The 25,380-nt window shown below is 36.9% G+C and overlaps 1 protein-coding gene across 1 annotated transcript in view; it reads left to right on the top strand.

Annotated features, from left to right (window-relative positions):
• The window catches only part of BABAM2 (BRISC and BRCA1 A complex member 2), a 200,740-nt gene that overhangs the window by 106,917 nt on the left and 68,443 nt on the right, over positions 1-25,380 (top strand). Inside the window, exons 8-10 of the mRNA XM_063304618.1 lie at positions 15,480-15,579; positions 17,043-17,113; positions 18,731-18,813. Of these exons, the coding sequence (XP_063160688.1) occupies positions 15,480-15,579; positions 17,043-17,113; positions 18,731-18,813 (254 nt within the window). The remainder of the gene's footprint in view (positions 1-15,479; positions 15,580-17,042; positions 17,114-18,730; positions 18,814-25,380) is intronic.

The raw sequence follows: 25,380 nt of genomic DNA, 5'->3' as shown, positions 1-25,380 counted from the left end.
AACCTATAGCATAACTAAAATTGTTGGGTGTAATATTAAAACAAATTAGAAAGCTAGAAGTATGCAGACATAATTCTTTCAAAGATACTCTATTTACTAAAACTGGCAAGGTGTGTTTATTAGCTAGCATTCTTTAAAGAATGAGTACAGCAAAGAGATCTCACCATTTGAGATCACAGAAGTCATTATGGTAAACTTCATGGTCATATCTCTACTGTTTCAAGCTGGCCTTGCTAGTTTTATGGAGTTTCCTGGCAATCTACACGTTATCCAGCAGACTAATGTTTTCTGGAGTTAGTAATAAGTTACACTTACTTTCTGAACTGCATTTTCATCTTCTGTTCTTTTGATCTCATCAGAATTCATTCTCCATTATTATAGAGTCTTCAGTGTTAAAAAATATGCTGTGCCACATAAATTATAGTGGCATGGAAAATGGTACCTTATAGTAATGATTGAAATGAAAGAGATATAATAATAAGCACATATATAGTTGAATGACAGTGCCAAGACTGTATTCATTTATCAAATTTTGTTCAAAACATGAAGAACTCAACCTCATTGTTTGTATAAATCCTTTGTTATCTATAATTACTGAATTGATTGTATTATGCATACTTGAATTATAATTTTCATCTCATAATCAAGAATAAATAAGTTTCAAATCTTACTCTTCAGGTAACCAAGAAAGAATTAAAATTAATAAGGACTTCTGATATCTATCTATCTATCTATTTATCTATTGTTGTGCTTTCTAAGAGACATTTATGTTATTTTTTTCCTCTTCCTATCGGGAAGAAAAAAATTAAGTAAAAATGCCAGCTCCTCAAATAAATTGAGATAGCTTTGAAGAATTTGATCTAATGCATAGGTTATGCCTATTGTAGGATGGATGAACTTAATGGTTTTGTATATAGTGGGTCATGGAATCAGCTTGCTATGGAAATCAAAACATTGCATTCTGTGATATTCATGTATTCATGTCATTAACAGCAATTATATGGAACTTACGAATTCCCCAAGATTTATTTAATATTCATATAATTGTTTGAAAAATTATACAATATTTTATTGTTTCAGTTAAACTGACAGAAGGCTCACTGGAGCCTTAAGATAGCTGTATTGTTGAGTTTTTTTCCATAAGCCATAAATTTCCTTAAGTGTCTTCAGTCACTGTATTATAATAATTACAAGGTCTAAGCCATTCCTGTTACATCAGAGGTGCTGAGTTGCATAATTAAACCTCAGAAGAAGGAAAACCTCTTGTTTCCAGAGCTTCCACAACACAACAGTATACCTGAAACCCATGAGCATAAAATGGCAAGTTGTAAGATAATAAATATTAAGATACATGCTTTCATATCTGTATAAAATTGCTATTATATCAGTGCTGATATATAAGACCATCCAGTCTTAACAGATAGAGAATCGTGTGGTAGAGCTTTTATGGAACTCTTTGTCCCAGACATAGATGCCTTCAGCAAAGGTTCTTAGATCCATATCTAAGTACTTTATTAGAAAATTGCTAGTCTCATTTTAGTTTTCCATGGAAGCTTTGAAATACATCAAGCTTATGAAAGGGGAAATAATTATTTTTCCTCCCTTCCCTGACCCCAACTTTGATTACTACATGTCAGATACATGTCACATCTCCCTTCATCTTAGATTACTAGAAAACGTATGTATTTTTCTGAGGCTATGCACTGGGCATAAGGAGCATACAGATAGAATTGGAGCCATGTATGACATTGTCCAGATGCTACATTTCATCTTCTTTTTATAAGAATAATACATTCTCATTACATCAATTCATGAGCAATATAATGTGGAAGTTAGTAGCAAATATAGTACAACCAATTTTCATAACTTCAGGTTACTGAAAACTCACGCAGCCAGTAATGTAGTTTATTACCAAATTAAGTTGTCAGTGGAATAAAAACAAAAAGCAGCCCTAATACAATACATGAGCTCTTAATTTTCCATACACTTTTTTCATGACTGAGGAACTAATATCATATTATATTTCTCTTACTTCAGAGAAAAGTTAAGCAATGCAATATGAGATCTTGCTGTCATACAGACCCAGGATTTCTCAGCTCACTTTCTGTCTTTTCCTTTGTAGGGAAAAGGGCAGTGATTTTGTTTTAAAATATACTTTAAAATTATTTCTGTGCTCCTGGTGTCATATGTATACAAAATTCTAGACACTATATATGCATTGTTGGTTTACTACAGCAATGGCGTTTCAGGCCACAGATCCTCAGTGTGCCTGAAGAAACTAATTCATGGAAGATAACTCTGTTAATGACAGCTACCAATGATGGCTCTCATGTCTGAAGGCGGTAACTCTGAATTCAGTAATAGATAAAACAAAGCAAAACCAGTGAAGGACTGTTGCTTTTCATGTCCTGCTTGTGGGTTTCCTAAAGCCATCTTGTTTGTGACTATGTGAATGGAGGACACTGATACTGAAACAAGATGCTAGGTACATGTATGTACGTTTTTTGTGGCTTAACACTGATTTATATTAAGCCTTCTGCTCTTATCCTGGATGGAATCTGAAGAATCAAAAAGTATCTCAGCGGATAATTTTCTTCTTAAATTGATGTGATATACTGTATTTCTGAGTAAACATAGCTAGGATTGAACAGAAAACAACTCTGCCATCTCTGTAGTGGAAATGTTTGAGGGTAGTATGTGGATATAAATTGAAAGAGTTTATCTTTCAACACATCACTCTAAATTAGAAGAATCATCCTGTATTCTGTCTGTACATCATCTGTAGGTAGCAATATAGCTGTTTCATGAAGAGATTTCCTTAAAAATAACTGATAAAAAAGAACATGTTTCTGCAAAATTTGTCAGTGATAAAAAGTAAAAGACTAGAGAACTGGGATACATGTCTTAAGGATATTTAAACGAGTTTAATCAACAAATTATAATACAGGTTCACAAGGTACAGGTTTTAAAATACAGGATTTCCCTCACCATTACATATGCTTTTCTTTCATGGTGAGTATACAAACAGAAATGTTCTGTCATCTAGTATTACGAAGCAACACAGAAATATATAGACTTCAAAAATTGCACGTTAACATTTTTAAGTTGCCTCCAGGGCTGTCTCAACTGTTAAGCTGCTCTCAGACTCATATAATTGTATGCACACAGAGGACCTCAAAAAGAAGATTGCATTGATCTTTGTAATATTGCAACAAATGTTAGAGGGAAAATGTTGAATTATGTGTGATACGAGAATTGTGCATGCTGTGATATTCTGGTGTATATAGAAAGAGTGAAAGTTTAACTACTTAACATAAGTAAGAGTTGGAACCAACTATGGAACACTTTATTATATTTTGGAATGCATTCCTTTTCTCCTCCCAGAAGCCTCAAAGTGGCTGAAACAATAGTAGTATTAAACAGTAAAACTCTAATAGCAAGGACAGCAGATAAAAACAAAAAATAAGCAGTAGTGAGCTCATGAGGAATTTTTTAAAAAATAGTTCTAGTTAAAAGGGGATCTGTACATCATTAAACTGAATCAAATGACATCAAAGGAAGTCATAATGGTGCCTGGAAAAAAATAATGGAGGCACCAGGCAGATTTAGATGCTACCATAACACTTTTTTTTTCTAGTAGCTCCTGTTCTGAAGATTACGGCAACTGACAAAGGGTTTTTGATAAATGTTGTAAGTATTGGCCAGTTCATATGGGAGATACCCACGCACAAACCCTTTGGGTGTTATGGACAGAATGTTACCTGCCCGTTTTTTAAAAGATCATAGTTTGAGGCTCCTTATCAAGTTCCCCAATTTTCATGAGGCTAAATAAGGAGGACAGGAAAATGGAACAATGAGGGGGGGAATCCCCTTGACTGGGACTCCTTCCCCAGACACTCAGTTTATGCTGTTGTTAAGTTTATCAGTTAAAATTGCAATACCATTTGTGGGGGTGGGGGGATCTTTGACAGCGTAAATAAAAACATAGAGACTGTGAGATTATCTATAAAATAAAAATAAACCCCATGTCTAAATAAAGCTATCTGAAAAACTAAAACAATAATTGATGGCAAAAAAGATGTAAAGCTGGGTAAGAGAAAACTAATAACAGTAGCATAAGTGTAAATTGTGTCAAGCCAGATTGGGTATCCAATAGGTTTTGTGTGCTGTTGCACAGAATTTGGCAACATTATATGTTAATGAGAGGTTAGAGTCAAGAGGGAGATGTAAAAATGGTCTGTACATCCTGGGAAGTGGTATGAGAATAAGTATTACATATGTAAACTGTATGTTTTACATACATATGGCTCCGCTGCTGATTGAATTTTGTGTGTGCGTGTGTGTGTGTGTGTGTGGTTTTTTAACTTTAACATGGTGCTGTTCGACATGTTTATTGTTTTTATACTTTTTTTTTCTGTATGCCGCCCAGAGTCACTTCTTTTAAATGAATGAATAGAATAGAATAGAATAGAATAGGGGAGGAGGATGTGCTCAGGATACACCCAACATGCACAGCATTGCAGGAGCACAGACATTTCTCAGAAGGGGATCCCCATAAGCCTTTCTGACACAGTTAAGGGGAGGGCAAATATATTTAAAACTCAGTTCACAAAATCTGGCTTCTGATATTTTTGTATATATGTTTATATTTATTTCTAAACTATCAGCAAATGTGTACTCCTTATGTGATTTAAAAAAAACAACAGCCTGTATTTTAGCTGCAAGTTCAAGCTTAATTTCTTAAATGGAAAACAATATAATGGTATTGTGCATTTAAAAAAAACAATAGCAACCAATTTATTTCCATTTAAGGGATGAAGGATTATTCCTTCTGCTGTTGCTGTGGAGAGCAGTGTTTCCTTGCTCATGGAGAATAGTCCAAAAACGGGTAGAATTCTTAGGCTCAAGGGTGAAATTTTTTGCCTGTTTCTACTATCATTTGACCTTTCTCTCTTATAGGCTAAACATAAGAATATGAAAAGCCGATTTAAAGTGAGCCAGATCATTAACTCAACTAGCACAATATAATTTACATTGTTTGGCAGGAGTTTGCCAGTGTTTTAGACAAGAATCTTTTCCAGTCTGACTGAGTCACGTTAGGGAATACTCCTAGGATTGATTTACATGAAAAGTATTTACTCAGTCACTGATGTAAGAGCCCAGTGTCCATTTTCACACAAAAGGGATTTCTCAGTGATACAGAGGCTGGCCTCAAATGCTTTGTTCAGAAGAATAGAAGTAAATAGTTAAGTATGGATGGATAGTCAAATTATGCAAAACAGCCATAGTCTCCTTGTAGTTCTCAATGGTATTAATGAAACTTGATTATTTGCCTATGCAAAATAACTTAGTAACTTTTTGGTGCCCAGACTGTGAGTCAGGGCTTACGTACAGTATCTCCTGTTTAGTACAGGAGCATAGCTGTACTAAGAAGTGAGTGGCAAATTATCTTCTAACTGCCACAAAAGCTACTAAAATCATGATGCTTTCTACATGTTTAGTAGCTAGGATTTGTTATTTCCTAGGTGGGTTTAACACCCCATCAATTTTATTTTCCTTTTATCTTTTTCCTTTGTTTTATTTTAAAGGGATCAATGGCTATCTAAACATGAAATAGATATAAGTTATATCTAATATGTTTGGGATAAGGATACTCTATCCTTTAAGAACACTTTACAAATCATTTCTCTAAATATTGTTCTGAAAATATTTCTAATTGCTTTCTTTAATTTTGGTCAATTGTTTCAAATATGCTTCATTGGTACATTCATCAGGCTTCAGGCCTTAGATATTGTCCTAACAGTCAGGAATCACGCTGAGACGAGGAATAGGTCTCTAGTGTTTATTATTGCTACATAAACAGAATCCTAACAAACTGAAGAAGCATGGGAAAAACTCAGACAGATACACCCCAAAGCCAAGGCGGGTCTCTGATCTGTGTCTCTTTGAATGGCTGCTTAACTCCTCAGTACTACGCATGCGTTTTCCCCCCTGGATAGAGGCCCCCTCCTGCTCACCATCAGTACTCATGACAGATATGTATCTCAACTTGAATTTGTAGATAACTCATTTGCTGGAGTCATTGATATCCTTCAACTTTATCAAGTGTTTGTAATGTGGAAGCATTAAAAAAAACACCCTATGTTGGTCTGAAAGCCAGTGAATCTCTGTAGGACTATATATTTCTAGATCATGCTTTCCTTTGTAGAGTAAGTCTGCTATCTGGGGAGTTCTTAGACTCATGGCTTCTTCTAGAAGAACAAGTAGAGACTGGCCAGAAAGACATTTGCCTTGCTTTATCTTGTGTGAACTCCTGGACCAGGAGGCTCTGTTGACAATCACTCATGACCTTGCTACTTTTTGTTTGGATTATTGCAATTTGTTATAAGGCTGCCCTTGAAGTCCATTCAGAAGCTAAAGTTGGTCAAGAATACCATGGCCCCAGTTACACCTCTATTATGAGAGCTGCATTGGTTGCCATAGGCTTCTGAGTACAATTCAGAGTGCAGGTTGGTACCTTTAAAACTCCTGTATGGCTTGGGACCTGGGTATTTTCATGTCTGTCTTCTCCGAGTGGAATTTGCACATCCAGTCAGATCTAGAAGACCCTGAGACAAATCTTTTCATTGGCAGCCCCATTGTCCTTGACAAAATTGTTCTTAAGTGACCTCTCTCAGCCACTGACAGTCTATTTAGACTGTGGTGAGGTAGAAATTTGACAAATAAATTGATTGTGTACATTCATTATATTTTTTCTAGGGTATCTTTATAGAGTTTTTAACCCAATTACTGCCACAGTCAGATAAGATTGGAGCTGCATATAAACCTAAATAGTAAGATTTTTCTGTACTGAAAGTCTCAACTGTGTGCTTTGATATTTTGAGACTAAGAACTATTATATCTCTTCTCAAAACTGTGGGAAAGGAATTTATCCATATCATCAATCTCTGGTGCTATGAAATTAAGCTAAGTAGTCAGGTGCAAATGCTCTTCAGCTAGATCTGTCTGACTGGAGAATCCATTATTCTACTTCTTATTTAAGACATTCGTTCAAGGAGCCATCAGAAGCATCTCTATTTCACAACACTGGGTAGAGTCATTCTCCAGTGCTATCTTGATCCCAGAAAGGATGGCTTGATATTAATGGCTATTATGTCAATACATAATGAATCCCAGTATGTTTGGGATGCTTTCTTGCTGAAATTCTTTCACTCTGTTATAGCGTGGCTTGCATTCACAAATCTAGGGGGCTTCCTTCACAGCCATTTTTCCACAATGTTGTTTAATCCCTGCAACTGAAGATGATTGCTATCAATCCTAAATCAATAATTCTAAGTATTATAAATATATATAATATTGATAGCTGCAGTGCTTTTTTCATAAGGAATTTTAATCTCACCATATTCACATTTGGTTACAAGTTGCAATGTAACTTCTTGCAGTGTGATGACTTCATTGTAAATCTTCTGTTTAGTTAATTTATATCACCAAATGGTCTTTAGTATGGGGACTCTATGGGTCTATGAAAAGGAGTAGCAAATATTGTATTGACTTTTAAATTGATTCTACTAGCTTTTCCAGTGATACTCATAGCTTCTAGTAAGTGTTTTCAGCTTGTAGTTACATGTGAAGTACTGGTTCTCCAAGATTACTATTCTTTTTGCATAAATGAGCCAGGTACTATTTGTGTATTATCCCTTCAAATCTAATTATTTTCCTTCAGAACGTAAAGATTTCAGCCTATTTTGTATAACTAAAGCATTCCTAGAGCCCCTGCTCTCTATGTGATAGAGTTATACAGTTCTGCAAGATCTGTCTGCCTGTCATAACATCATCCAAAAGGTGTACAGTGTTATACAAACAAGCTTAACAACTCAAGTTGCTACTTGGGCATAGCTAATTTCAGGCATATATTTGACCTTTCATGTGCCCCTTTTTTTGATACTCTGCTCACATTTGTATTGTACTTGTGTGAGTATAATTGGTTGCAGCTATCCTGTTTTTGCTTTTAAACTGCAAGCTTGAGTATAGGTCCTGTGACTGTTTGTTTTGGTTATGTACAACGCCTAGTTACTGTAGGCACTTGAGAAATAATTAAAAATTGCATGGCATTTATTGCTTAGGAGGGGTGGCATTCTGTGTTCTGTCTTGGAAATGGCACTGTGGGAAAGATCATAAAGAAACAAATGCATTCTTGGCAACTCTTTTTCTGTCCCTAGAAAGCCTATATAGTGTTTGAAAAGGAAAGAAAGTAGAATTTTTTCTGAAGGTGGCTAAGAATGCAGTTACTCTCTGTGTATGCTACATGCATATATGTGGCCACCTTCAAATTTAACTAGATGGTTTTAAGCTCCTTAGCCAAAATAAAAAATCATTTCTCCTTGCTTTTTTCTTCCAATTTATACTCATAACTACATGCATAGAAGGCCAAGTTGAGACTGAATGGTTGGTCCAAGGTTGTCTTAATTAACCTTGTGGCTGAGTGAAATTTTATATTGAAAGAATGCACTTTTTCATTGTAACATATTGTTTGTCTGTGTGCTCACCTGAATATGCCGTTACAACATATATAATGAATAATCTATCTGTAATGATAAGAAATCATTCATTCATCCATGATTTATAATCTTACTCTCTGCTATTTTTGCTGCAAAACAAGGAAGTTCAGTGCAGTGGCAATGGCATAAGTAATGTTTGTGATAAAACAAAAAGAGATGGGTCAAGGATTAAAGGGTGCTGAATGAATGTACTTTGTATACAAGAGTGAATGACCAGCATGAAAGAAGTACTTTGAAGTGGCTTGGACATAGAGAGAGAATGAATGAGGACTGAATTGCAAAATCAATATATGAAGGAAGAGTGAATAGATCAAGAGGAAGTGGAAGGCTGTAATGTCATGGTTGGGTGGAGCTGCTAAGAACCTCAAAAAGAGTGAGGTGAGAGATTTAAAGAACAAATATAATGTATGAAGTGGTATATCAGTGTGGCGGAAGGAAGGATGGTTTGGAGGCATAAAATGCTATGTAAAGGTAAAGGAAATGTTTTTGGCTTAATTCCTTTTCTTAATATGTCCATAATTCACAGTCATGCTCTTTTTCTTTGCTGAATGAAATCTGTCTTAAAAATTTTAATGAAGTACTAATGGTGAGTTCCAGAATTCTTGATCTCATCCCCAGTCTTGCATTTTTTTATCCATCTAGTTTCAATGTATTCCTCACATTCTGCATAATATATTAAAACAGTAAATACCCATCCTCCAACAAAAGAGATGGAAAGGAAAGGAGAGAAAAGGAAAGGAAAATGATATTTTTTTTCTGTAACAAAACAAAATGGCCTGAATATATTTTATAGATACTCAAATTATGAGAGACAAATTAGTGATAGTGAAAAAAAGTGAGAAAGAAGAGACATGTGGACATGCATGTAATAAAATTAATCAAGATAATAGTTTTATTTAACTTTTATTAATAAAGTTTATTAAAGTGCCTTTATGAGATTATTGAGTTTTAGAGAATTAACCAAAATCAAAGAACTGTATTTCCTACCTCTCCTTCCAAGCTTGTAAGAAATATTTAACTTCAAACTACAGTTGCCCTTTTGGTTAGACCTAAGATACTACCTATAAAGAAAACTTTCCTATTTACTTAACCAGACATTTGCCATAGTTCCCCAGGCTATCTAGTCCATCCTAAAATGTGCATGTTACAAGCAACTCTCTTTCTTTTAATTTTTCTCCGGATAGAATTTTTGTTTTGCTTTTTTGACAACTGTAGTGAAATTAGGTTATTGTTCTAATCTTTCACATAGTTTAATTAGGATTGCAGTTTTTAATCATATTAATTGATTTATAATTATTTTTATAGTAAATTTTGTTTGGTTTCAAGAAAAGAATAAAAACTACCAAAAAAAACCTACAAAGAAAGAAAAAAACAAAAAGTGCGGAAACACAAGAGAAAAAATTTTCAAATTTACAAAAAGATGTGGCTTCCGACTTTTAACAAGCATATACAAAAATTTCCACAATCAATCTCTTATTCTGTATTAAACCAAAACACCACATTATTTCTATAAGTCGTTCCACTTCAGCACATAATAAAAATCACGAAGTACAGTTACTCCTCCCCCTTATATTAAAATAAAGGGAAAAAAAGTTCATATAAACCTCCTAAACATCTTCCTCCCCTCCAAAAGATAAAACATATTTAATTATTCCCTTCCTACCACTATTCTATACATTTCTGTCTACTATAATAAGAATCAAATTAAAAAGCACATAAGTTGTCTGCTATTATACTTAATAGTACAACAATTTTAATAATCCAATCTTAATAAACCCAAAAAACAGAGCCAATTCAAAACAGTAAATCCAAATCTTTAAAGGCAAATAGCATCAAATCCTTAAAGCAAACCAGGTGAACGTTCTTCAATCCTTATCCCACTTCAAAATAAACCAAAGCAGTTACATATCCCCACAATGTTTACAGAGCTTTCCTCTTGAAAGAATCGAATAGCCCAACTGCCACCCTCAAAGATTCCAGGTTCTTTTCATGGCATTCCACCAGGAGATTGATTTTACTTATGGCTTATGACTCTCTCCCTTAGATTTCTCCAACTCCTTTACCCAGTCTTCATCCAGCAACTAAATACAAATCCCAATCTCAGTCGTAAAAAAAACCTTTCTATTGCTCTTAAATTCCTCAATTTCATCATCCCCAACCTGATGGCACATTTCATATTTTCCACAATGTCCTGGATATCTTGCATAAAAGCTTGATAGAAGTCAGAAGAAATCTGTTAAGAATCTTGGTGAAAGTCAGAAAGAATCTGTTTGAAATCCTCCATGTCTCACGCAGTAGATTAAGGCGCCCCCTAGGAGCTTAAACAGCAAAAGTCAAAGATATGGAAGAGTTCCAAAGTGTGTTTACATAAAGAGAGAGTGAGATAGCAGACAGTTCTCAAGGGAAAGTGAAAACAGAAAGCTGAAGGTTCAGATCAGCTGATTCAACATGTAGGAAAATGCTAATATCTTCAAATTTAATACAAAAATAATAAGAGGAAGACAATTGTTTACTCTCAATCTTTGGAATTTCCTTTGGAAGGAAAATGAAATCCAAAACTTAAAAGATTTTTAAAAAAAAAATAATCCCAAAAATAACATTAAGTGCCAAGAGAACCAGCTTCTCCTCACTGTAGAAAGCCTCTCTTGGGGTACATATACTTTTAAAAAAGTACAAATTGGTGATTTAGAAATGGGGTGGCCAGTCTTAGTGTCCCTTTAAGGCTACAGCACAGCTTGGAAAGTGATGAAATCCCCACCTCCCAGCTGGCTCTTACAAGTCAAATGCCAATGCTGTTTGCGATCTTCGGGCTACAAGCAGCAGTCCAGAGGACAGATGGGATGATTCCAGGTATTATCCTTGATCCTTAGTGTCCTGTTCAGACTAAGCACCAGACAGGTTCTCAAAGAATAATCTTTATTAAATAACTATTTATAATAATGAAGTCCTTGATATACTAGACTTGGTTAAGCAAGCCCAACTGGGCCAACTGGAAGCAATAGTTCTTGAACTGGAACGGTAGTGGAACAGCACTGATGCTGAATCTCTGACTCACTGGACCTGGAACAGGACTACAAACAACAGACAGGGATGAACTGGAGACTTGGAGAAGGACTCGAACTCAGAACGAGTTTAGACTCAGCTGGAGGTTCTGGACTAGGCTGGGTACTCTGAGCTGAAGACTTGAAGACAAGGCTTGAAACTGGAGCAAGGCTGGACTCGGCTGGAAGCCCCAGACTAGGCTGGATTCTCTGGACTGGAGACTTGGAGTAAGGCTGGAAACTTGGAACTAGGCTGGACTCGGCTGGAAGCCCCAGACTAGTCTGGATCCTCTAGGTTGAAGGCTGGAAGTAAGGCTTGAAACTTGGAACTATGCTGGACTTGGCTGGAAGCCCTGGACTAGGCTGACACCCAGACTCTTAACATGATAGGTGTGAAACTCCTGGACACAACGGAGCATACAAGGCATGGGTGCGAAGGACTGAAGGCAAATGGCGGCACTGGAATGTCAAAGCTTGCCCACGCTGCTGAGAAGATTGTAATTTACGACTGGAAGCAAGGCAAAGGCTACTGGGCATTGCTGACGCTGCTTCCTCGCTTGCATGACTGCCACCTGCTCTTTGAGCAGGAGTTTCAAGTCCAAGAGGAGCCCCAAGAGGACCGGGTCTGTCTGGGACAGTGCGACCCCATCCAGAATGAAAGATGACAATTTCCCAGATCCCGAGGAGCCATTAAGCCACAGCCACTCCATCTTACCAGAGTTCAATCGAAGCCTGTTGTTCCCCATCCAGGCCCCCACAGCCCCCAGGCATCTGGAGAGGGTGGTCACGGCATCACTTACTTCATCCAGGATGGAGATGTATAATTGAGTATCATCAGTATATTGATGATACCCCATCCCATTATTATGGTGCTGACAGACTTTTTTTAGGATCCCAGCTAAATTTTTCTAAAAGTTTTTAGGAGACACTAATTTTTTCTGAAAATTCAAAGTATATTTTTTAATGAAACTTTTCATAATTTTCGCTGATTTCTTAAAAACACTATTTTCTGTGAATGATGAGTTCACTAATGTGATGGAATTTTTAATAACATTTAACTAAAATTTGCAACTGGGAATCATTTGAAATTACTGATTTGATGTTGATTTACTAAACCTTTTTATTACACCAGTAGACTTTTGTAAGCCATCTAGTGGGTATTTTATTTGAAGACAGATCACATAACAGAATCACAAAAAATACAACATAGAATTAAAAATCTATAATGAAAACAATGAAAGCATAAAACAGTGTATTTCAGCAATTATTTGAAGGGTCAATGCAATCAATCCCTGCTTTACAGTTTATATGAAGTGTCTCAGAAAAATATTTTTTCTACTGTATAGAAATTCTAAGGGTCTTTTGGGGAGAGTGATATCTGTGAGAATGTTTTTTTCCATTGGACTGAATCTACTGTGTGACAGTCAAGTTATTAGAATGCTATAATCCTGAATTACTGTATTATATAGTATTATATAGATTTTGTTTCTAGGTGCAAATTGGGCCTCAGACCTCAAATTTGGGCACATGGGAATTTTGCACTATTTTATTTCCTTTCTTGGAAATGCTTCTGCTTTAGATTTTGAAAGATATTGAACAATCAGAAGTGGGAATTTATATTGTTAATGTTTTGTTTAAATGTTACATGTTTTATTTAAAAGCATGTTCTCATGTTGAACTCCAAGAACTGTCAAAAATTACTTATATCTTGTTGATTAGAAAAGGAAGTATGCAAACCCAGTGTCCATAAAGGTGCCAACCATGGTTTGAGCAAAGATGGTTATTGCCTCATCTCCTAGAGCTCTAAACCTGCCAGAGACTGCTGTCTTGCAGCCTCCTTGCGAGTAGCAGCTGCCTGGAGCGCTTGTGGGTGATCTCAAGCCTTGTCTGGAGAAGAATTATGAAGAGCTGGATTGCTCACTGGCTCTTCATTCTGCTGTAGTCGTTGGCTCCATTTTTAGAGGGGCCATCTTCAGTTCGCCCTTTCTTCCCCAGAAGTCCAGAAAATCTTATCTAAGTTGCATTGTAACCATTTGCAAGATTAAAATATAGCCAGTGTGAGAACTTTGTGACGAATGAGCAAAATATGCTCAGATGTTATTTTGAAAGACATAGATATTTTCTTCATAATTTATTCAATTAGCATATTTGATTGAAAAAAATGAGGTTCAGATTATTTATTTTTATAGTGAGAAAAGTCCAGCTGTCTCCACTTACCATATTTGGTCTTTTACTTTGAGTGCTTAGGTTGGCAATGTGCCACAAATCTAGTCTAACAACAAAAATAAAAAAAATCTATTTTGTATGATCTCGTTTTATTATATCTTGCATTTTTATCTTACAATTTTATCTGTTCTACCCTACTGTTTTTTATCGAATTTTATCTTACCATAGTATATTTTATCTTATCTTACTGTATTTTAGCTGTTTTATGGTATCATATTTTATACCTTATAGTGGCTGATGCCCAAATTTTTGATATGGTCACTTGACTAATCAATAAAGTTATTCTTATTTTGTATGATAGCTTGGTTTAGAATGATTTAATGAAAAGAAACCATTTAATATGAGCAATTAGAAAAAGAATATTGGACATCAAGAAATAATTATATATATATATATAACTATAACTATAACTTCTATGCTGCCTGGCTCTCAGTGACTCTTGGTGGCTGAGAAATTTGTCAGTGGAAGAATATGTGGTTTGCGTGCCTAATATCACATATGGTATAGTTGTCATTATTATTAATTTTTTTATCCTGCCTTTTTTTATATAACACAAGGTGGTGAACATACCTAATACTCCTGCCTCTATTTTCCTCACAACAACAACCCTGTGAGTGGGTTGGGCTGAGAGAGAGCAACTGTCCTAAGGTCACCCAGCCGGCTTTAATGCCTCAGGCGGGACTAGAACTCACAGTCTCCTGGTTTCTAGCCAGCACCTTAAACCGCGATACCAAACTGGCTTTAGTTGTATATCCATTGAAACTACATTAGGTAGTTTTGTTGATAAAGAACTCTGGCCATGACTTTAAGGCTGTTAATCAAAGTACTCCCAAAAAAGATTAAAGCCAGGACAAAAAAAAAACCTGGTTAACATTAATTTCTGTAAAGGCACCTGCTTGTAAAATAAATTGAATTGTCCTCTGCATCTACATAGGCGAAGTCTTCTCTTACACTCTGAGCCTAGTAATCTGGGCTCAGCAAGTATAAATCTACAGTATGCTTGCTTACTAGGCTCATTGAGTTCAGTGCTTCTTACTGCCCTCTAAATATAACCACACTCCTGCCTTGCTGGAGATAGATCTATTTAGTCCAGCATACTTAGTATAGAAGAGAATATCTGTAGCTCAGAGTTGAACTGGGCTGTTCTTATGGGGTCACAATTATGATGTTCCTAGCTGGATAATGAAATGTCTGCAGGCAAAGAGCAAGCTCAGAGAGCACCCAAACCCCCATACTTCATACAAGCTGGGGTAAAAAAGTGGTAAAGAAATCTTTGAGACGGTTATCTCCTTCTGTTTACAAAAGAGAAAGGGTCAATAAATGTGTTTGTGCTCGCTGCAAGTACATGGCAAGTTATGGATTTTTACTGTGTGGTATGTCCCCTTGAATTCAGTGGCTTTTTCTTCATCACTAAACATAGATGTGAGCCTAATTTCTGTTTCTAACCCAAACATTTAAACAGTAGTCTAATCTTACATTTTTGCATAGATATAATGGAATATATATATATATATATATATATAATGCTGCATTCTTTTATGTATTTATTATATATCTGAATATAAAGATATGTTATGTCTCACATGGAAAATGTATGCATTTGAGAGAATCACAAAGCTGTATCTGATGTTACCTAATGGACTTATTTTTCTAGTGCTCTTGGTGGATCTTCTGCCCTTCACATTCCTGCTTTTCCAGGTGGAGGCTGCCTTATTGATTATGTTCCCCAAGTATGCCAACTGTTAACCAACAAGGTAATACCCAGGATAGACATACTTTTTTTATTAAGATGTTCCAACACAAGGGCCCCAATCTAGGGGGAAAAAAGCCAATTATTAATGATAAATTGGTAAACCCTCTGATCTAAGGTTATTTCTGCCAGAAATTTCAAAAGCAAAGATGAAATTGCCTAATGGAAGATCACTTTGGGGGGACCCGAGAGTAGTTGAAAAGGCCATGCACAGCCTTCTGGATTTCAGCCTTATAACTGGGGTCAGAGTTTTCATCAATCTGATTATGAAATAGTCTAGAAATGTCCTTTGTTCCAGTTTAAATTGCTCTTTCTTAAAGGAACCTTATAAATTATGAGTTTATGAAATGCATTTTCATATTCATTTCTATAATTACACTGGAGTCTATCTTTAGAATTGTTTTTTGCTGTGGCTCTCTATTGAAGTTGGCTTTTTAATTTGCAAGTACACAGATCTGTTTTTAAACTATAAAAGCTAGCTTTTTCTACTCCTAGAATAACATTTTACATTCCATATAAGCTTTCAGAATGATCATTTGGACATAAACTGAAAAACATCTAATTTTATAAATAGAATTATTTTGAGAGGATGTAACATACCTCTTAGCACTAATGTATCATGGATATTTCAAATAATCTTTTAGAAATGTTTGCCAGACAAGTTAAACCAACAATAACACTGGCAATATCAATAGCATCTATACTTTATTTCAATCAGTGAAAAGCTATAGAAAAGTACTATTCTTATATATTAATGAACAGTTATATGTGGCACCTTGATCTACTATACTGGCTGGCAAAGACACTTGCCTTCAGTGCTGCTAGAACTTTGCCATGCAAGTTTTATTGTGGCCTCAACACTGTTCTGGTTTTTTGTTTTTTGTTTTTTGTTGATGTTATTATTTATTCAATTTATTTTGTGGTTTTGATTCTTGTTCACTGTCCAGAGTTCCGATTAGTAGATAGGTGGCTATATAATGTTTGATAAATAAATAAGAATATTTTGTAGAAGTGATGTACTGATAGCACATAATAGACATGTTCTAACTGCAACACTTAAGTGTTGGCCCAGGAAATTTCAGAACTGTGAAATACATAAAATTGCATCTTGATATAGAGGAAAATGACTTAGAAGCCAAGGGCTTCTTCAAAATACTTATTAAATATATTTTATACTATATGAAGTTCCAGATGGAGAGTATATTAACCATGATGTAAAATAGCAGAATCTAATGTCATTATAAAGTTTAATCAGTATGTTAATCCTTAAACTGTAAAATATGTATATGTGTTGCTGATACATGTAAAAATATTTTCCAGGCTTTTACTGCCAAACATACCATAAATAATACCATAAAAATACCCAAAAGCTATGTTATTAGTAAAGCATAAACTCTCCCAAATTAATACTCTCTATTGTAATTTAGCTTTATCATAATTGCACTGATTTCTTCTTTTCTTTTATAGGTTCAGTATGTTATCCAGGGTTACCATAAGAGAAGGGAATATATTGCAGCATTTCTTAGTCATTTTGGAACGTACGTATATATGTATCACTTTAAAATGGAATACAACCATAAACATTAGCTTTCTGTCTATTCCTACTCATATTTACTAAAAATATTTTTTGCCACTTGGAGTTTTCCCAAATATGCATATTTAGGGGTGGCAGCCCTATATTATTGTAGTATTTACATTATAGATAGAGTATACCTAACTGTAGGAGGAAAGAATTTTAGCATTTCTTCTTTCTCAAGATCAGCTCTGAAGAGTTGGTGAGAACAAGAGCCAAAAGAAGGGGAAATCAATAACAACAACAAAAACATGAACAATACAGATGGCATCCTTTGTTAGTTGAAAGTAAAAATAGTGAAGACTGGGTTTATGTTAAATATTAAGAAGACAAAGGAAGTGTCAACAGTATGATTAGTGAAATCACATTTGATGGTGAAAACATGAAGGTGGTAGATAATTTTGGGGTTCGGATTCAAGAATAGATAAAGATGGACAGTGTGTTGGAGAAGGCAAGAGGAGATTAATCCTAGGGAAGAAAGCAGTGCCAAACTTTGACAAGATCATGAAGGAAAAGGCTATTTCTATGAGAACAAAGATCAGAATAGTTAAAGCAATGATTTTCCGGTGTTAATGTACAGCTGTGAAAGCTGAACATTAAGAAAAAGCAGGAGAAGGAACTTAAATACCTTTGAATTATAGTTTGGGAGATGGTTACTAAGAGAACCATGGACTGCTAGAAGAACTGGTCAGTCTCTTAGATGGAATAAAGACTGGCAACTCCCTTGAGGCAATAATCAGCAAGCAGAAATTCACATACTTTGGGCATGTGAGCTGAGTGGATAAATTAGAAAAACTATGCTGAGAGAAATAGAAGAATGGGAAGATAATGGATAACATGGATGGACAGGATCAACAAGATGGGAATATAGGTTAAGATGGCAGACATTTGTTACCATGGATTGGACCTACTTTGATGGTACCTAACTAGCTAACTAACTTTCACTAACATTCCTCCATCTCAGTCCTGCCAGAGGTCACCTACAAGTGTGATCAGTGTGGTTCAGTGCCATGCAGAAGCCTGAACCTGCATTGAAAAGGGTCTAGATAGTCTATTTCCTCCAGAACCTACCGTAATTACAGGCCTGATTCTGCGAAATTGCAGTTTTAATTCTGCTGTTATTTCTAATTACTCTAGCTGCAATTTTTATGTTTTTCTTTTTAATTCTGCCTTTAAAAATGTGTGTGTGTGTACGCGCACACGCATTTGAACATATTTTTGCCTTTGTTTTAGCTTTTTTCAGTACATATTAATAGGAGGGCAAAATATAAGTAGTAAATTCTAATCACGTTTGCTGCTTAAAAAGCTGAATCTGCCAGAAGGAAAGCTCTTCAGGTACAGTGGAGTCTATATAAGAACTAGTGGAACAAGAAGCTGGTGGTATCTGCACATAGTAGATGATGGTGGCCACAGTGAGAAGAGTAATTAGTCAATATTGTTCGTGCTTGACTTGAGAGGGAAGGCAATGCCTTCTGCCCTGTTCATGAATCACTACATGCAAATAGGGAGGGGTGAACCTTCTGCCTAATTTTGTTTTGTAGTTCTAATTATATTTCTCATTATTAACCTTTTTTTTTAATAGTGGAGTGGTAGAATACGATGCCGAGGGTTTCACAGAACTCACTTTATTGCTGATGTGGAAGGATTTTTGCTTCCTTGTTCACAGTGAGTAGTTATTTCTTTTGGGTACAAATATTTAACTGAAAATGTAAACAAAAATTAACAGAGAAATACCAATATAGAAACATTTGTGTCTCCTTTTTTTCCTATTTGTTGTGTGTTTTTGTACATTCTTCATACTTGTGTAATGTCATCTGAAATCTCAAAAAGGCCATAAGGAATGTTAGGTAAATTAATTTGTTTTTTAAAATTATGTAAGGTACAAAGGATCAGCAAAGGATTGTTACCTTGTCGTGGTGCTGGAGCTTGAGGGGCCACCCAAGACGGGAAGGTCATGACAGAGAGGTCAGACTAAATGCGATCCCTGGGGAAGGTAATGGCAACCCACCCCAGTAATCTTGCCATGAAAACTAAATGGATCAGTACAACCAGAGATATGTCAGCATACCATCCGAAGATGAGAGCCCCAGGTCAGAAGATGGTCAAAATGCTACTGGGGAGGAACAGGGGATGAGTTCAACTAGCCCCAGACATGATGACGCAGCTAGCTCAAAGCCGAAAAGATGGCTAGCAGTCGACGGAGCTGGTGGTGAACGGCAAATCCGATGTTCTAAGGCTCAACAGGCCATTGGAACCTGGAACGTAAGATCTATGAGCCAGGGCAAATTGGATGTGGTTATTGGTGAGATGTCAAGATTCAAGATAGACATTTTGGGCGTCAGTGAACTGAAATGGACTGGAATGGGCCACTTCACATCAGATGACCACCAGATCTACTACTGTGGACAAGAGGGCCACAGAAGAAATGGAGTAGCCTTCATAAGTAATAGTAAAGTGGCTAAAGCAGTGCTTGGATACAATCCAAAAAACGATAGAATGATCTCAATCCGAATTCAGGGCAAGCCATCTAACATCACAGTGATCCAAATATACGCCCCAACCACAGATGCTGAAGAAGCTGAAGTAGAGCAGTTCTATGAGGATCTGCAGCACCTACTGGACAACACGCCTAAAAGAGATGTTATTTTCATCACAGGAGACTGGAATGCTAAGGTGGGCAGTCAAATGACACCTGGAATTACAGGCAAGAATGGCCTGGGAGAACAAAACGAAGCAGGACATAGGCTAATAAAATTTTGCCAAGACAATTCACTCTGCATAACAAACACTCTCTTCCAACAACCTAAGAGACGGCTTTATACATGGACTTCTCCAGATGGACAACACCAAAATCAGATTGACTACATCCTTTGCAGCCAAAGGTGGCGGACATCTATACAGTCGGTAAAAACAAGACCTGGAGCTGACTGTAGTTCAGATCACGAACTTCTTCTTGCACAATTTAGGATCAGACTCAAGAGATTAGGAAAGACCCACAGATCAGCTAGATATGAGCTCACTAATATTCCTAAGGAATATGCAGTGGAGGTGAAGAATCGATTTAAGGGACTGGACTTAGTGGATAGGGTCCCGGAAGAACTATGGACAGAAGTTCGCAACATTGTTCAGGAGGCGGCCACAAAATACATCCCAAAGAAAGAGAAAACCAAGAAGGCAAAATGGCACTAGAAGTAGCCCAAGAAAGAAGGAAAGCAAAAGGCAACAGCGATAGCAGGAGATATGCCCAATTAAATGCTAAATTCCAGAGGTTAGCCAGAAGAGATAAGGAATTATTTTTAAACAAGCAATGCACGGAAGTGGAAGAAGACAATAGAATAGGAAGGACAAGAGACCTCTTCCAGAAAATTAGAAACATTGGAGGTAAATTCCAGGCCAGAATGGGTATGATCAAAAACAAAGATGGCAAGGACCGAACAGAAGAAGAAGAGATCAAGAAAAGGTGGCAAGAATATTCAGAAGACCTGTATAGGAAGGATAACAATATCAGGGATAGCTTTGACGGTGTGGTCAGTGAGCTAGGGCCAGATATCCTGAAGAGTGAGGTTGAATGGGCCTTAAGAAGCATTGCTAATAACAAGGCAGCAGGAAATGACGGCATCCCAGCTGAACTGTTCAAAATCTTGCAAGATGATGCTGTCAAGGTAATGCATGCTATATGCCAGCAAATTTGGAAAACACAAGAATGGCCATCCGATTGGAAAAAATCAACTTATATCCCCATACCAAAAAAGGGAAACACTAAAGAATGTTCAAACTATCGAACAGTGGCACTCATTTCACATGCCAGTAAGCAAATGCTCAAGATCCTGCAAGGTAGACTTCAGCAATTCATGGAGCGAGAATTGCCAGATGTACAAGCTGGGTTTAGAAAAGGCAGAGGAACTAGGGACCAAATTGCCAATATCCGCTGGATAATGGAAAAAGCCAGGGAGTTGTAGAAAAACATCTATTTCTGTTTTATTGACTATTCTAAAGCCTTTGACTGTGCGGACCATAACAAATTGTGGCAAGTTCTTAGCGGTATGGGGATGCCAAGTCATCTTGTCTGCCTCCTGAGGAATCTGTAAGAACAGACCACGGAACAACGGACTGGTTTAAGATTGGGAAAGGAGTACGACAGGGCTGTATACTCTCACCCTACCTATTCCACTTGTACGCAGAACACATCATGCGACATGCTGGGCTTGATGAATCGAAGGCTGGAGTTAAAATCGCTGGAAGAAACATTAACAATCTCAGATATGCAGATGATACCACTTTGATGGCTGAAAGCGAAGAGGAACTGAGGAGCCTTATGATGAAGGTGAAAGAAGAAAGTGCAAAAGGTGGCTTGCAGCTAAACCTCAGAAAAACCAAGATTATGGCAACCAGCTTGATTGATAACTGGCAAATAGAGGGAGAATGTAGACGCAGTGAAATACTTTGTATTCCTAGGTGCAAAGATTACTGCAGATGCTGACTGCAGTCAGGAAATCAGAAGATGCTTAATCCTTGGGAGAAGAGCAATGACAAATCTCGATAAAATAGTTAAGAGCAGAGACATCACACTGACAACAAAGGTCCGCATAGTTACAGCAATGGTGTTCCCCGTAGTAACATATGGCTGCGAGAGCTGGACCATAAGGCAGGCTGAGCGAACGAAGATAGATGCTTTTGAACTGTGGTGTTGGAGGAAAATTCTGAGAGTGCCTTGGACTGCAAGAAGATCAAACCAGTCCATCCTCCAGGAAATAAAACCAGACTGCTCACTTGAGGGAATGATATTAAAGGCAAAACTGAAATACTTTGGCCACATAATGCGAAGACAGGACACCCTGGAGAAGATGCTGATGCTAGGGAGAGTGGAGGGCAAAAGGAAGAGGGTCCGGCCAAGGGCAAGGTGGATGGATGATATTCTAGAGGTGATGGATTTGTCCCTGGGGGAGCTGGGGGTGTTCATGACCGACAGGAAGCTCTGGCGTGGGCTGGTCCATGAAGTCACAAAGAGTTGGAAGCGACTAAACGAATAAACAAAAACAGAAGATATTTCAAGGTCACAGACAGAAAAACACACTGAAATATCCCAGTTGCCCATCTGTCAAGGTTACTAAGTCGTACCAGGAAGATATAGAGATAGAGATAGAGATCTGAAATTTAGAAATTATCTCTGAGGCAGTGTTATCCAGAAATTCAACACCTCTTTCATTCAGACTGCTGCCAAAAAAAACCCCACAGTCCTTTACCAAGAATTAATGAGATTATCTGGATTATCTGTTCAGTCTGGTTTAGGTTGGGGTACAGTACAGAGACAGCAGTGGTTGTGTTTGTTGATGACCTTTGGTCGAGCTGGAATGGAGATCTTCCTAGACCTCCTTGATCTCTCAACAACTTTCAATACCACTGATTTTTCCAGACTTGCTGCAGGGATTAGGCGTGGAATGTACCATATTGTGATGGTTCTTCTCTTTTCTTTGTAGTAAGTCCAGGGCAGTGTTAATGGGTGGGGAGATGAGAGATTGAGTCTTCTTATTGTGGAATCTCATATCTCAATGCTTTTGTCCCTTTTATTTAACGTCTACACAAAATAGCTGGGTGAGGTTATCTGTCAGTTCAGGGTCAGGTATCATCAGTATGTTGATGATACCCAATTGTAGATCTCGACCTCAGGATGGCCAAGTGATGCTGCAGAGGTCCTGTCCCAGTGTCTGGAGCTATGTGGGTCTGGATGGGGAGGAACAGACTCAAGCTAAATCCTGACAAGATATGAGTGGTTGTGGATATGTGCCCCTGCCCCCAGTTCTGGGGACTCAGTGTAGAGGGCAGAAGGAATGGCCTTGAAGGCTTGAAGGACAGGAGGAAGAGCTACTACCAAGGCAAGGGTTAGATAAAAGGGGACTGAGTTGGGGCCAAGAAAGTAACATGTCTTGGACAAGCTCCTCCCTAGTTCATGCAAAGATAAGTGGGGGAGGAATGCATTCAGACTTGTAAGTTTCTGTTACTATAGCTTTACAATAAAAATCATGTCATTGATTTCCTAGTTTCTGACACACTCCATCTTTAGACTTTGATGAGGTTTCACTTCCTCATTTAAGACTGGTGCACAATCTAGAGGTCGTTTTGGCAAGAGAATCTTTGCACAGATTAATTGAGTGTGCCAGTTGCACCCATTCCTGGATCAGGAGGTTCTTCAGATTGTCACTCATGTTCTAGTCACCTCATGAATGGAGTAATGCCATGTGTTCTACATGAGGTTGTTCTTGAAGACCACTTGGAAGCTACAACTGATCCAGAATGCAGCTCTGTTGGCAGTGATGGGCCTGCTGTGATAGGTCCCTGTGATGCCGCTGCTTTGCAAGCTTCACTGGCTCCTAGTTAGCTTTTAGATGCAGTTCAACATGCTAGTTATCACCTATAAAAAGTATTTTATTTATTTAGTTATTTAAATTAAATAAATAAATAAAAAGTATTTCATGGCATAGGACCTGCCCAGAGCCATTTGTCAAGATGGGAGGTGAAGAAATGCAATAAATAAATAAATATATGAAGGATCACCTATCTCTGTTGTTTCTTTCAAACTGGGAGATTGGGCAGAGTGGATGCATTTCATGTCCCTTTGAAAAAAAAGTGCCATCTGTTGGGATCTAGAAAATGTGACTTCTCTGTTGCTACTCATGCCATCTGGAACAACATCCCCCCAGAGATCCGTACAACTCATACCCTGATGATATTCAAAAAGTCATTGAAATCTTAGCTGCTCTCCCAGGCTTTGAGCATCTTGGTAGTTGACTCCCTGTACAATGTTTTGTTATTACAGAGACTTTGCATTCTGGATGCTTATGATTTTTTTTTAATTCCTTTCTTTCTTTCTTTCTTTCTTTCTTTCTTTCTTTCTTTCTTTCTTTCTTTCTTTCTTTCTTTCTTTCATATATATATATATATATATATATATATACATACATACATACATACATACATACACATACATACACACACACACACACACACACACACACACACATACATACATACATACATACATAGATACATGCACATATGCCACCCAGAGTTATTTAGTGCTGGGCAGCCTCTTAATTGTATTAAATAAATTTATGCAAACAGCTATGTTCTCCTATAACAATTGCTCTGCCTCTGGTCTTCAAATCCCTTCTGCCTTCCCATCTATATCAGTGGTACCAGTGATATCACTTTCAGTTTGTTTGGAAGATGGTCTCTCCCTAACTGCCCTGCTCCTTTTGCAGTGATTGTTTTCTGTCGGAGGACACTTATCAGTTTGAGACACTCATTTATCCTATTTGTTTATCTTTTTAAACTGTTAATTCCTTTGAGTTCCCTGTCAATAGAATGTTATGATATAAATCATATTAGTAAATAACTGCTGTGGTAGTGCAATCTGAAATAACTTTGAATTGTTCCATTTCCTGTTCATAGGTATCAGTCCTTGGTAGATGAGTAATTTAAGTACCTTCAACTGATAGTGCAGCTAAATAATCCTGAAATACAGTATCAGGTAGCAAACGATTCTGTGATAGGTGAGATTTCCCACTGAGACTTGAATGCCTTGTAGTCTTGGCAATCAGCATGTTCATTGGCTGGGTTTTATATTTTAATTGTTTCCAATGCCAGTACTGAGGCTTATTGAAGATATGCGTTCAGCAAACTATGTCTCCCAAGATTATTTTGTAACCAGAATTACTGTTCTTCTTTATTATTCTCAAAATTCTTCTGCATATGTTATAATCTTAATTTCCCCTACACAGAGTGTTCAAATATAACAATTTATGGTTTGTTTATGAGCACTAGGGACTCTTAATATAGCTCCTCCACTTTTCTTCTTCTTTGGTTCAGAGGGCGGATGATTATAAGATCCTGTTCCTTATATCATGTTGTGGTACATTTTTTAAAGTTCACTTCTTGCATTTGGAAGATTAGCACTGAAGGCTTCCAGGGTCCTTCTTTCTAATAAAAATGAACTAGGAAGGACAAAAGGAAGTGCACTTGAGGCTTGTCAGCGCAGCTTGTAGTCAGCCAATTGTTTAGTATGTAGATACATTCAAGAGATTAAATGCATCTGCTCGCTTTTCCCAAGTTTCTTAGCTCGGATTTTTAAAAAAATTAAATAACAATACAGAAAAATTATTTAAAATTTCTACAGATAGTAGTTTACCTTTGCACAAAGAGTTTTGAAGTTTGAAAGGCTTACAATTTTCTTCT

Source organism: Candoia aspera, chromosome 1 (genome assembly GCF_035149785.1).
Source record: "Candoia aspera isolate rCanAsp1 chromosome 1, rCanAsp1.hap2, whole genome shotgun sequence".
In the NCBI taxonomy this organism is placed as follows: domain Eukaryota; kingdom Metazoa; phylum Chordata; class Lepidosauria; order Squamata; family Boidae; genus Candoia; species Candoia aspera.
The sequence above is the reverse complement of the archived record's forward strand: the minus strand, read 5'-3'. Positions and strand labels throughout refer to the sequence as shown.